General features: G+C 38.1%; 1 protein-coding gene across 1 annotated transcript in view; it reads right to left on the bottom strand.

The window, feature by feature from the left end:
- Positions 1-14,339, bottom strand: part of mast4 (microtubule associated serine/threonine kinase family member 4) — a 73,495-nt gene that overhangs the window by 35,649 nt on the left and 23,507 nt on the right. Inside the window, 1 exon segment of the mRNA XM_063889377.1 lies at positions 7,782-7,813. Coding sequence (XP_063745447.1) covers positions 7,782-7,813 — 32 coding nt within the window.

Below are 14,339 nucleotides of genomic sequence, written 5' to 3' on the forward strand. Positions count from 1 at the left end.
CTCCTTATTCATCACATCCAACACACACTGCCAATCATCATAGTTGTGTTATGATAATGTGTGTGTTGCTTACATGTGCACTGTATATGTGAGTGTGTCACGCCAGCAAAGAAAGCATGTTGTGCATCTGCGGCACTCCTTGTCATGACATGTTATCTATCCGTCTATCACACACGTGCATGAAAATAGAAATGCGTGAACATGCACGTACACACACACACACACACAACCACAAGTAAGCCTCTATTGACGAGCTGGGAAAGGTCTGACGTGAGGTTTCCTGCTGCAGATGCTGTTGCTGCTGCTAATGCTAACGCTGCACAAGCAACAGTGAAGGTAAGCAACAAATATGACACAGAGACAGATGGAGCAACACACTGCAGAGGAGCTGCCCTCTGCTAGGATAACGGAGGAAAATACTCACTCTAGCGTCAGCCCTGGAATCCTCAGCCTCTCCCGCTGGGCTTTCATGGCTGAACTGTGCTCGTTTGCTCTATTGTGGTCATGATATGCATTCACACTGCCTGCCTTGCCTCCCGCCCCCCCCTGCACTGACAAAGAGCCAAACCCAGCCACAGTGCGATGATTGGATTTTTCTCCCCCCACAAAAAAGGGAGGGGGTTAAAAAAAATGGGGGCTACGGTTCTTGTTTTGGTCGCTCCACTTCCCACCTTGAAGCTGTCAAATAAGATCCCCAGTTCCCTGCGGAGGGCATGGAGGCCGGACAATACCCCTTCATCCCTCCCCTAATACACGCCCCCTGCTCCCTCACAAATGCATGCACATATCCCCCCCCACACACTTCCCATCACACTCTAGCACAATTCCTCAACCAGCTGGTGAATTGCTACGTAGCAGAAAATAGATGCAATAAATTAAATCCACATTTTGTCCGCACCTCTTAACACGCAGTCACCTTGGCAGACGCTAACACGAGGCGTGCAGATGCAATGTCACCACAACCACGGGGATGATGTCATCTTGGATAGAAAAACATAATGCACCACTACCTGCGAATCTACGTCAGTCAGTGTACAGCCAGGAAGAATGCACTCACACATGGCTTCCATCCTTTTATCACAACTAGTCATACAAATAGAATAAAGAAAGGAAGTAAAACATGCATGATGCAGTGATTTCTAATCTTTGCAGTCAGGTCGGAGCATGGATTCAGTAAAGGGCATATGAATGTTGGCTGAGATGTGAAGTCAAAGACTGAGGTAAAGTTATTAAGCATGATGACGCAGCAGAGTGTCCTAGCCCCTGCAGGCATTCAAAGAAACCTGAAGGCTACTGCTTATCATCAGTAAAATCCCCCATAATGCATGAGTGGATGAAATACTGCATTACAAAAGAGGAGCCTTATTCAGATCATTTTTCAACAAAAAACTGTGTAGGGTTTGCATTAAGTCAGCTACAATAACTGCTGTCTGAGGACGCTTTTATTTAACCCTAATGATGGCAGCAGTATAGAGAGCAACTCACTCACTCACTCACTCACTCACTCACTCACTCACTCACTCACTCACTCACTCACTCACTCACTCACTCACTCACTCACTCACTCACTCACTCACTCACTCACTCACTCACTCACTCACTCACTCACTCACTCACTCACTCACTCACTCACTCACTCACTCACTCACTCACTCACTCACTCACTCACTCACTCACTCACTCACTCACTCACTCACTCAATTCTTTATTACGGAGAGCGTGTTTGAGGAGTTAAGAGCCAGTGCAGATGACACCAAACACTGCATTAACCACAGAACTAGAAAACAAGACAGGAAGGAACTAGAACACAAGAAGATGCAGGTTGTACATAAAGTAAAGCAGGTCAAGATTCAGCTAAATACTAAATTGCCTGTGATTTTCAGGCATTTTCACACTGATTTTTCCATCTCTTTACCCTGGTATATTTTCCATTTTGCAGCTTGTGACTCTTATACTTGAATGCAGGTAAGGAAAATAAAATATTCAAAGGGAAGTCAGGTTAAAAGATCACAGAGTATAGAGCCTGTGTTTGGCAGAAACTGAAACCTCTGACCCATGACGTCCTGTCAGCACATAAAAGGTAGAAGAAGTTTTTTCTTTTTTCTGAAAGACAGAGACATAATTCTAGCTTTTCTGGGGGGTTGAGGGAGTGCCCTCTGCCCTAAAAAAGATCTCTTGGAATAGGAAGTGGAGTGAAAGGATTCAATAAAGAAATAGAAACACATTTTTATGCTGTATGAGTATTCAGGCATTCTTTGAAAGGAAAAAAATCTGCGTGAGAAAAGGATCATTCAAAAAAGTGTCCTTCCTGAGAAATTTCAGAGATGTTTGTTGGATGTACGGTCCTTGTTGGATAAATAATCAACTCAAAGTATAGTTAAAGAACAATTAGTATGTATTTTAGCCTTATACTGTAGATCTGTATGAAAAGCACACTGTTCACATTGGACCCTTTACATCCTTTAACATTTATCATAATCTGACCATCAAGTCAACAATAAAAAACGCCTCCTGCGGTGTCTCGCAGCAAGATACCGCAGCTCCTTCATTCCTGCAGCGGTCAGACTATATAACCATGATGGACCCTGGTAGACCACCACAAATATAACAACACAGACTATAACACCCCTTGTTGTGCAATATACAGTATACCTACAGTAGCTGTTATATCTCAACTGGTACAGGATGTGTATTTTGTAAATTGTGTCATCTTTAATATTTGTTAATGCTTTTTGGGTAATATTAAACTGTCTTTGGCTTTTTTCTAGCTGTAACAAATGCAAATGTCCCCTCTGTGGGATGAATAAAGGTTTCCTGATTCTGATTCTGAAATGCCTGTAAAAATAATAACTTCAACTTCTATTAACACCAAAAATGATGCATGTTCACTGTATGGATGCTGTGTGTTTTTTATATTGTGCAAAACAAACTTGTGTCTAGGGTTAACACATTCAACCTAAATCTCACTAGATAAGACTTATCTAGTTTTCATAATCCATAAAAAAACGAAGCATTGAATTTTACGTGCTGGAGAATACTCACCTTTAAGCCTTGTTAGATTTGGAAAGAGACATTGCAGTTTTCTTCAGATTCCAGCCTTTAGCTAAGCTAAGCTAAGCTAACCCTCTCCTGGCTTGAGCTTCATCTTAAACGGACAGGCAGTACAGTGGCATTGCTCCTCTTTCCTTTATCATACAGTCTCAATAATCTTTACTGCAGAATAATAACTACATTTAGATTAAATCAGGTTTTCCATTGAGCAAGGATCTCACTATGAGGAGTCCTCTGCTTCACAGTGCAGCAAAAATATAACATTTTAAAATCTACAAATCAAAGAATTTGCTCTAGCTTAAAATGATAAATAAATTATAAGTAAGACCAGCACACAGGATATATAAGAGTGTGCAGTGAAGGTATATGACTTCCTGCCAACACAGATCAGTTTTAATGAATCACAACGAGGTAGGTATTTACACAAATATATAGTCAACATTTATCATAAATAAACAGTCAGACATTCATTTCATTTCATTGCAATATTTGAAAATAAAGTAAAAGAAAATATGTAGGTAATTCTTTTGACTTTTGTTTTGTGCTGGTAATTTGTAGCTTCGGGTGAAGGCAGGTGAATCACCAAGGTTTTAATTATAAGGTATGACTGTTCGTGTTCCTGTGGTGTGAAAACGTTCTCTGAATCACAGCACTGTGTGCAGAGCTGTTTCTATTGTTCAGCTTCCATTTCTTTGAAATCAGGCCTTCCCTTTATGCAGGTGAAGTAGGCCCACATCATTCTCTCAGAAACTGCATGTTGAGGGCTTTTAGTTTCACAGAAAGCGCTTCAGAGGTCCACTCAGTGCATATTATTAAGTCATCTCTGGCCACTTGGGGGCAGTGCAAAATGCTTTCAACACAATTATGACTTATTCTCAGGTTATAGTGGACACGGGAAAATGATAAGCAAACAATTGTCTATTCATTTATCCAGCATATACAAACTAGCATTACCACTAATTTAAAGATTATTTTAGAAATTTTAGAGTGTTTCAACGCTCTGCAGACACAAACCAAAAGCAGCTGAAAAAACTAAACATTAACTAGAAGGTTGTGTGGAGCTGAGAGGAACTACAGTTAAAATTATCTTAAAAAGCAGCACTAAAAATGTAAATGTTTTCAATTAATCCATAAATGAATGGATAATAAATATAAATAATAATATAAAACTATGTATTGATGCAGCCTTAAATTTGAAACGTTCCATACCTTTATGAGTGTTTGTAAAAACGTAAGATTACACAGTAGATGTGCAACATGAAAACTGAGCCGTTGCTCGATTTCAATGAATAAAAGTCATGTGCACCAGATTTTAATAAGGGAGAGATTTATCTTGCGAGGGTGTTCTCAAAATTAGAAATTAATCTGAGAAGTTTTATTTATCTTAACCTGTGTTACCTTGACAACTTATCATTGAATGAGAAGGAGAGAGAGGGCATGTGAGGTGAGCAGGCACTCTCAGAAGAGGTTGGACTTCGACCAAGTATTGAACGCAAAGAGGGAATCACCACAGAGGCACAACACAGGAGTTTATGTTGATCGCTAATCAATTCTGCAACAACAAATGCTGCCAAAAAATATATGCCAGACTCAATATATATTTCATATAAGAAAACGCTGTTTAAATCTCCACTTGTAGGAGGACGGCAACTGTAAAACTTCCACTCATAAATCTCAGTAAACGGCTAACCTCTGACAACATCTTTATGTACAGCGATCAAGTTCAAGTAGTGTGGCCGACAGCATCTGTTGAATTTACTCCCACCCTAAAAAGACCAAGTAACAGAATCTACAGTAAACAATTCCTCTTCATATATAGATATCCTGTTGCATGGCAAAGGTGCTGATGTAATTGGGCAGCACAACAGCTTTTTGGAAACTGCAGCAGGTTGTTGTACTGAATGTGGGAAATCGCAATCTAACCAAAACTGATCAAGAACAAAATTAAGTCTGGCTTGACTTGCGTACAAACTATTTATTTATTAAATTGGACCCAGCAAGAGAGTTCAAGTTATTAAGGTCAGCCTATAAATATGTTCCAGTCATCACAACACTAGAATGACTCGTGTTGAAAGCAACACCACGTATTAAAATAGTCTAAAAGATACACACGTCTCTGTTATGGCTGTGGAAAAGAAATGACGATAATAAACACCTACCACAAAGATGTAAAGGATAATGTTAATATCTGTAAATGTTCCGTAGATGGCTCTCTGTTAGATTTAAGAATCAGAAAAAAAACAATGGTCCAACAAAGTATGTTTTTTCAGTTCGTATTTACTCAAAAATTGAACTTAAGAACTATATTTAGACATATTTGTACTTCCTTTTAATGCTCCTTTACACCTCTACTCACTCTACTTCACAAATATCATACTTTGTACTCCACTAAAGTTATTTTAACACTCACAGTTACTCTGTATATACTCTGATATTGTATAATTTAGTCCTGTAATATATATCTACACAGTATTTCAGGCATCTAAACTGCTTCAAAGTGACCAACAACAATACTAAATGCTGTTACATGTATAAAGGCAGGATAATAAAAATAAAAGTATGATTCTGTGAAAAGATAAATTCAGCAGTTTGACTTTTGATACTTGAAGTACACTTGGCTGATGTGCAGGATGAGTACTTTTACTTTTTCTACTTTAAGAAGATTTTGATGCTAATACTTTTGTACTTCAACTTGAGTACAATTTTGATATCAGGACTATTACTTGTAATGAAGTACTTTAAGACCATAGTATTTGTATTTTGATTTAAGTAAAGGATCCGAGTACTTCTTCCAACACTGCTTCTTCATGTTTTTCTTAGTGTCGTGAATAGAATATAAATAAAGGAAGTGTAAACCAACTTTACCTCATTCCCCACCCTGCTCCACCATCTGCCACACACCCTGGCTAACACATTTAAATCAGCCACATGGCAACACTCAGACTGAAGCAGGAATAGAAATCAACAAAAGCAAATATACTCGTCTAACAAAATATGGTTTCATTTCAAACGCGACAAATTAGGCCAAACTTCATAAGCTATTTGAATCACCTGTAGGTACGATTCACTTTAAGCATTTATACCGACTTTGTGAAACTCAAACACCATTACTATGGTTACCAAGGTCACCAGAGGCCGGAGCGCTCTAAATATAAATCAATGAGTTGGTAATGGCTCACCTCTATTACAGCAGATGCCCCTTCCGGTGAGGTGCCAGCGAGAGCAGCAAGGTGTCATGGGTAAATCTTTCACTTTCACCATTAAATATAGCAAACTAAGCAAAAATCAATCCCCAGGCAGTCTGTTGTGCCCTTACCTGGCTCAAAAGCTGTTTCAACTGGAGAATCAACAGTCAAACTATCATGTACTGAAGAGACATCTGACCACAAGCCTGAGGACAGTTTATTTCATTATCCCATCTTCTCCTCCTCATAACAAAATAGACTATTAGATGGGTTATGTATTCAACCCTAAAATATGAGCACTGCTTCCCAAAAATTAAGCTGGAATAAAAAGCATATCTATCCACTTTTTGATCCTCGGAGCAAGTCATTAAAATGTAAAGTAGATCATATTTATTCAGCAATATTTGAAAGATGGAAATGATTCTGCGATCCTACACAGAACCATTGTGTAAGCAAACCTCATTACGTGACCCGAAAAAGATGTAGAGGAAGCTCAGAAGCTCACAGGGTGAGGAAACAGCTAATAGATTTCTCTCACATGGTGTCCAAATAAAGCCCAACCAGACAGGTGAAGGCTGGACCAGTATTCTGTTCTTGTTATTGTATTTATCCTTACATAATTATCAAAGCAAATTAAGTATTATTACATCCATTTCCAAAAAATGTTACTCAAATTATAGTTTGCATAAGTGTTTAGCAAATTTAAAAATGAATACTAAGCCTAACTTAATTGCATTTTGCTCATTCATGAGCTAATTTACATCGCTTTTTTGTTTTCTCCCACTGACTGAACGCTGAGGTACATCCATCAGACCGCAGATTGTGTGAAGCGCGTGATAAACAGAAACCTTTCCAGAGTCACGTCCATGTTAGTTATGTGGCTATTTCAGGGAAGGACTGTGAATGTGTTTATGTTGCAGGTTAGACTAAGTACGAAACTAATAGTTTATACACTGCCATCAAGTCATCACAACTGATAGGAGGATAAGACCATTTAGGTGGTTAAATGTGATTCATTGACACATTTACACAGAAGAACCAACTCATGCATGGACAAGAGTACAGAGTCATGGTTTATGAATCTGAATGTAATTTAAGCTTAAACAAACAACAGGAGCAACAACACGTCTGAATTTACGCAGCATCTCAATGTATTTATTTTAATTAAAATGTAATTTATGTGTAGGTTTTGAAGAGAATGAACTTTGAACATCAGTTTGATTATTTTAAGTTAATCTCTTCTATTTTAAGTGATCAGATAAATGTTTATATGATCATCTTTACTTCAACTATATAATGCAGCGCTACTATTGAATACCATGATTGTTTATTTACAATATTGGCAGCACACATCTAAGATTAAATGTTAAAAACTATATAATTAACACATAAACCTTCATTTAAATATAATTTGAGCTCATTATCTGCGAATGTAATGGGTATTGTGACAAGGGGAGGTTTATGTTCATTAGCCTATTTGAAGTATACAAGTTAAACCACAGATTTAAAGCAGGATGCGTATAAACAACATAACTTTGTACTCACAAACTGCCTCTTCGAGGAAGACTCAGCTCTTTCTGTAAAATAAAAAAAAAAAAGAGTACAATCTTTCAAAACTTTAATGTAAACTTTGAATAATACATCATTTATTCTCATGAGCAGCCCACCGGCACTAACAAAAGATGTCACTTCATAAAAGACATATCATTGAAAACATCCCCTTTTTTAATGCATTGCTGTATTTATGAAAGCTTTTGTTTTACCTAATCTAATACAAACATATCTTTAATATATATATTTGTTCAAAAATGATGATGATCAATCACGTCTTTATTTTTAAACATAAAAATCTGCTCTTCTTTTTATTACTGTAGTAGATTTTTAGCCCCAGAAACAATAAAACCACATTGCAATTCACGGCCTAAAATAAAGAAAGTTATAACTGAGGGAGATAACAAACAGCGTCCTGCTGCCGTGCGGTACAGCCTCAGAGAACCAAAGTCCACCTCATCACAGAGGAGGTGTGACACCGTTGCATATTCCATGACAATGTTTGAAAAAGCATCACAATTTAAAACAGTTCACTTCATTCACATAATAAATGAACATGAAGGCTTTGGAAACACAGATCCAACAAAAGAAATGTGATACAAGCAAAGGTTTATCTTCTTTTGGTGTCTTTAATTAAAATTCGACATTGTAAAAATGCTACTGAAGTCTCCTCAGAGTACAGAGGTCAGGGTTTATTTTGTACTGAAGCACAGAAAAGCCCCAACAATGCCCTCATTGATTTCTTGAGGGATTATATTTTCCCACAGCCTTGTTGCTTAAAAGGATTATTCATTGTTCAGCTTTTTCCCAGAAAATCAAATATTATTTTACACCCCAAAGAACACATTTTCTTCATAAAAGCTTCAAGGAACAAAATAAGTGAAAATAAATAGAAAAACAACTGCTGCAGCATCTGCTGATTTGTCAGTGCCACATGGAAAGCTGTTCAATCTGAGGACCAACATCAGCCAAAGTGACAGACCAGCACACCGTGTACTGACAGTTATATCCTCATGAGAGTTAACACGACTCTGTGTTTAATTACAGTAGTTTCCTGTAAAGAATCAGGAGGTTCTATCAGACTTGAAACATTTCCCTGTACCCAGTTTTATCAGCAATTACGAAGCTATCCTGTCCGTCCTCTTGCTGTAAAGAGTGCACTGATAAATAACCAAGCTTTGGATCAGTTTTGTTTAGGGACTACAAATCCCAGTGAGTGACTTTTTTATTGTCTAAAAACCTGATAAGGGTGAGATCTTTTGTCTCCCCATTGGCTTGATATGTATTGGCTGCTCCCATCAGCAGAAAAAGGGCTAAGTCCCACTCTCCCTTTGCTATCAATTAGGGCTTAATGTCTGACTTCCCCTGCTGCCAACAGAGGACCAAGGGTACAGACGTCCAATGGCAGACATGACCACAGCTCACACAACACTAATTACCAGCAGGGAATGACTTACACTGCTGGGATATGCAACAGTCCCAGCACCCCAAAGAACTGTGTTAAAGTCTATAAAGACGACAATTTGACAGCAAAAACTTGAGGGTTATAAAGCCCTTTATTGAAAAGACAAGTGAAATCAGTGACTAGTATTATTATGTCTTTTAATGGCTTGCTTTTTCATGTTTTTGATGCTTGACAGCTCCCTCAGTCAGAAAAGTTCAACTCTGAGCTTATAGAAACTAAGCCAAATGTCATAACCAAATGAGGATAACACAAGTTACCAACATTACTAACCTACTTGGGATTCAAAATGCTTCCACATGCACAAGAGACTCACACAAAACAATGCATGCATGAACTGCAGCATTACCATTTGAAATGTCAAAGAGTTGTCATCATAAGGCCGCGGTTTTACCTATACTGTGTTTAAACCTGGTATTATGAGCAGGGTGGTAGGGGAACAAATATTTTTCCTCCCTTTTATGAGCGGATTTCACCTCAGATCATTTCTCTTCATGTGCTCAGAGTGAGAGGAGCCTGAGCTGTGTGTTAATGTCATGGTCAGAGTGTGTGACTCATGCTGCTGCAATATCAACACCCCCGAGACCGGCGGGAGAAATGAATGCAGTGAAAAAACTTTACGTGCTTCGTACATTCTTCTTTTGTAAATGTAGAATCAATTATCTGACTTACAATTTCACAGATTGGAGTTGTAGATAGTTTTGTTTTTATGTGTTGGCTGAGGCGCTCGTCCACCAATTGGAAGGTCGCTGGTTCAATCCCTGGTCCCAGTAGTCTACATCTACATTAAAGTGTCCTTGGGCAAGATACTGAACCCCAAATTGCTCCTGGGGGCACAACGGTGTGTGTTTGTGTGTGGTTGTTAATGTTTATCGCTACTGATGAGGAGGTAGCATCTTGTATGGTAGTCTCTGAATGGGTGAAAGCTGGCTTTTTAGTTTTCAGTGGTCAGAATGAAAAAGTGCTAAATAAATGTACCATTTAATGACTCTGTATATTAGTACATGTCGTAGTTTGCTTTAGAATACACATTTATGCAAAACACCCTTTATTAAAGCTTTGGGTAAGGCATTTGTTTTAACTGAGTTATTTAATTACGGTAGGTTGGATCAGCATATTCTGGAAGTTCTTCTAAAACTCATTAACAATTTATAATAAAATACAAACACAGCATTTTCTAAATTAAATCTCTAGTTTAAGGGTTAGAGTTTGAAGATGATATTTTGCAAGCTGCAGGGCATTACTTTTCAATTTTTACAAATGACAAACAAACACAACTTTTTCTTCTATGATTGAAATTAAAATGAACAGCCCTCCTGTGTGTTTTTCAAAGTCAGCATAGTGCTTAACATAAATACAGGTACTTCTATTAGATTTTATGATCCCTCTGAGGTTAAAAATCTGTCAAACGGGCAGCACAAACTGAGTAATTGCAGGAAAACCTTTCATCTTTTAAAATTGTCGGTTCGGGAAACAAACCACTGATGATATTAAATCTTGCATGTTCAAATCATTTGTTTATCCGTTAAGCTTTCCAAGGCTCCAGAGAAAACAATTCTGACACGATGAACCCGGGATGGTTTATTGTTCCACAGGGTAAATGTCAATTACTGACCTCTAGCAGCAACATTTCATCTGAGCGACGCCACATCAAAGCCGCGGTATTGCTCCGGCCTATGTGTAATGGATCATTAATTATTCCCTTTGATTTATTTTGGAGATCTCAAGATCAAAATGTTCTTGGTTTTACTTTGGGTTGCCGCGGACTGGCCAGAAAACCCCTATTCTATATTAAGACATGTCATCAAACAATGTTAAAGCCTCCTAATCTTTTCCTTTTGCACCAGGATTCCAGTTCAGTTATTCTGTAATCAAGCTAGCCACAGTTCTGTCTTGCTGACCAGATCTTATAAACTACCTTGTAATAAGAAGCTATACTTAGTCAGTATTTGCAACCTTAGTACCTTGAGTTACATGTCCTTTTGACAGTGTAATCTAAAAGCAAATGTTTATTGTTCAACACTGACATAAAATATATGACTCAAAATGTGAACATTAATGATTAGAGCACTGTTCTGTGGTTTGATGCTTTACATATCTTTAGAAAGGCATGAAGCATTAAAAAAAGTTCCTAATTAAAGACTACTCATAATTAGGTTCACTTCATCTAACCTAAATGCTGCTTCAAAGGGAAACCTCTCGTGTTGGTGTGGAGATTAGGAGAGGTCTGATAAATCAATGAAGGTGGTTATCTGCTCCCGACATGTGTTCTACAGGAAGAAGACGGACATTAAAGAACTGATTGAAGATCTAAAAAGTGCATACATTGACCTCAAGTAAACAGTCTGTTAACAGTAAATAACCTGAATTTGAATCATATAGACACTACATATAAGCAGCTGACTTGCATTAAGCATGACAACTACATCAGTAAATTCAAACCTCTGTCTGAAGTAATATGTTCCACCATTATCCCGCCTCAACCCGAGGGATATTGATTTGTGAGCCAACAGGGGAGATTCAACAGTAAAGCACACATACACTGAGCTTTGCTGATTCAATGTGTTGGCATCCACACATTTCTCCTCGTAGCAAAATGTTAGATATAATAAATGCTTAATCCACTGCCTCACGCAATGTTGTTAAAGGAAAGAACTCTTTAAAGGGCTGGGGCAGGGCATAGTGTCCTGCCAAGTCGATGATCACTCGTTTTTTAATAAGGAGTTCCTGCATGATAATGGGTTCTCAAAGCTGAAATAATTGATTCAAGATATTCACAACTGTCTAACGTCTTCTGATAACTACAGCTTACAAGTTGGCACAGGCTACGAAAGCATTTCAACAAGAAACAAATTCACAAAACTGCTCCCAGGATTTGCCAAAATGTGTTGTTTATCTATAACTGTATCTGTGTAGCGCACATTTCATTGCTGTTGCACACATTGTCTTGTTGAAAGTTGCCACCAGTTGTTAATAAATATAAATGGCATATGTATTCTTTACAAAGTAACTAGCATTTGCATCTATCTATTGGATGTCTTCACTCACTGCTGTCTGTATATGTTGGACAGGAGCAAATGCAGTGATGTTCAAACTCAGACGACAGAAGGGATGAACAGCTGGAGATGACAGGACTGGAAACCACTAAAGTGGGAACAAGAGGGACTGTGAGGACTCGGAAAAATGAAACTTCAGTGAAAGGAATCACCGCGTACAACAAGTTGTATGATAGAAGGAAATGTGTAGCAGAAAGGCAACACAAGATTAAAGAACGCTACTAAAAGAATTACTGACAGAACACGATACAACCAAGGCTTTACCCCACAGTTGTGGTCATTTCAACGTGATTTATACACCGGCCCTAATGAAAAGAGCAAAAGTGTGCAAATAAATGGCTTTTCTGGAGCTGTACCATCACTTTTTATCAGCCAGGCTACCCAGCTGGCTCATGCCACTTCACACAAACAGCTCTTTAGAGGCTCACTCCTCAGTGTTTGATAGCAGAAGTACAGTAAAACTCAGGATGTAGTTGTTTCTGGCTGGCTGCTCCTTATTAGGATGAAAGACATGCTATAGGCATTGTTAAAATCTACCTAAAAATCCTACAGATTCTACATAATGAGGGAACATGGTGGCTATATGCTTTTAAAAGCAGAGTAAAAAACCTTATGAGACTAGAGACATAACAATGAAATCTAAACCAAAGGGAGTCGTCTTATGCATAGATGATTGTGACACTGGCTATAGATGTAGTGACACATTTCTAAGTTAAATTTGATTAAAAAATGTTTTAAAAATAAATAAATACCAGCCAGTAAAACCTGATGTTAAAATCATCCAGTAAAGCAGACAACTCTGACAGACGATACAATGAGATGAACTCAACAATATTAGCGTAGCAATTTATTCAGAACTCATTAACGCATCTGAATCAGGAAAACAATAACTCTCCTGTGGTTAGAAGGTGTCGCAGTTATTTTCTGTCTGAAAATATATTCTGCACACTTACTTTCATTATGCTAAAAACATGAACACGTCAGAGTTGTTGGCATTGTCTTACATAAGAACACCATGTTTCTATTCTACAGACAGCATGTTTCCAGTGGAACATTGATGGTTGGTCCTACTGTAGATTTATTTTTAGACATACTGGACATTTTTTGGAATGCTGCAGTAAAGCTTTACTCAATCTCATAATGCTGAAGGTAAACACACTGGAGATAGATATTTGAGGATGTTGTGATATAACATTTAATTGGATCTTGTGGAAAATGTGTTTGAAATACTTTAAGGAGCAGATTGATAATTGATAGCTTTGAAATTAAACAGGCACACAAGATATTCAGTTTATCTTTGATAAGCCAATTTACTATGACAAATATTATTGCTTTACAGTATATGATCTAAAATAAACAGTAAGGTCTGAAAAATATGAACACATTAATTGAACTAACAGTTATGATGTATTTGTATCGATTCAACAGGGAACACAGTCTAAAAAGAAGATACATCAGTGAACTTATAAGCGTTTGTTACTGTTACAAGCACATTTATTGGTCAACAAAGCCAAGCAGCATTTGACAAATGTTACATTCAAATATGTCAATGTATTTCCCTGGAGGCTGAAAGCAACAACATCCTCTGCACTGTAAATAGTCCAGTTGTTCCCCTCCACAACATAAACAAGGTCTGACTCCAATGATGTCATCCCTTCCTGGTCGGAGAATGAATAGCAAACTGTTGAGCTAAACCGGCTTCATTCATTTGCCTGACAAACTAACTTCCGTGTTTCCTTTTGAATGTGAAAGTTAGAGCGCTTACAGAAAGCCTAATGACAGGAGCGGCTGTTGTGCCTGGTTTTGTGTGTGTGTGTGTGTGTGTGTGTGTGTGTGTGTGTGTGTGTGTGTGTGTGTGTGTGTGTGTGTGTGTGTGTGTGTGTGTGTGTGTGTGTGTGTGTGTGTGTGTGTGTGTGTGTGTGTGTGTGTGTGTGTGTGCACATAAAGAAGTCTTGTGTGGAGGAGAGAGAGGGAGAGCATGAGAGGAGGTGGTGTCCAACAAAGGAAAGGAGAGATTAGGGCAACAGTGCACAA

The sequence above is a fragment of the Eleginops maclovinus genome, chromosome 8, assembly GCF_036324505.1.
Source record: "Eleginops maclovinus isolate JMC-PN-2008 ecotype Puerto Natales chromosome 8, JC_Emac_rtc_rv5, whole genome shotgun sequence".
Taxonomy (NCBI): Eukaryota; Metazoa; Chordata; class Actinopteri; order Perciformes; family Eleginopidae; genus Eleginops; species Eleginops maclovinus.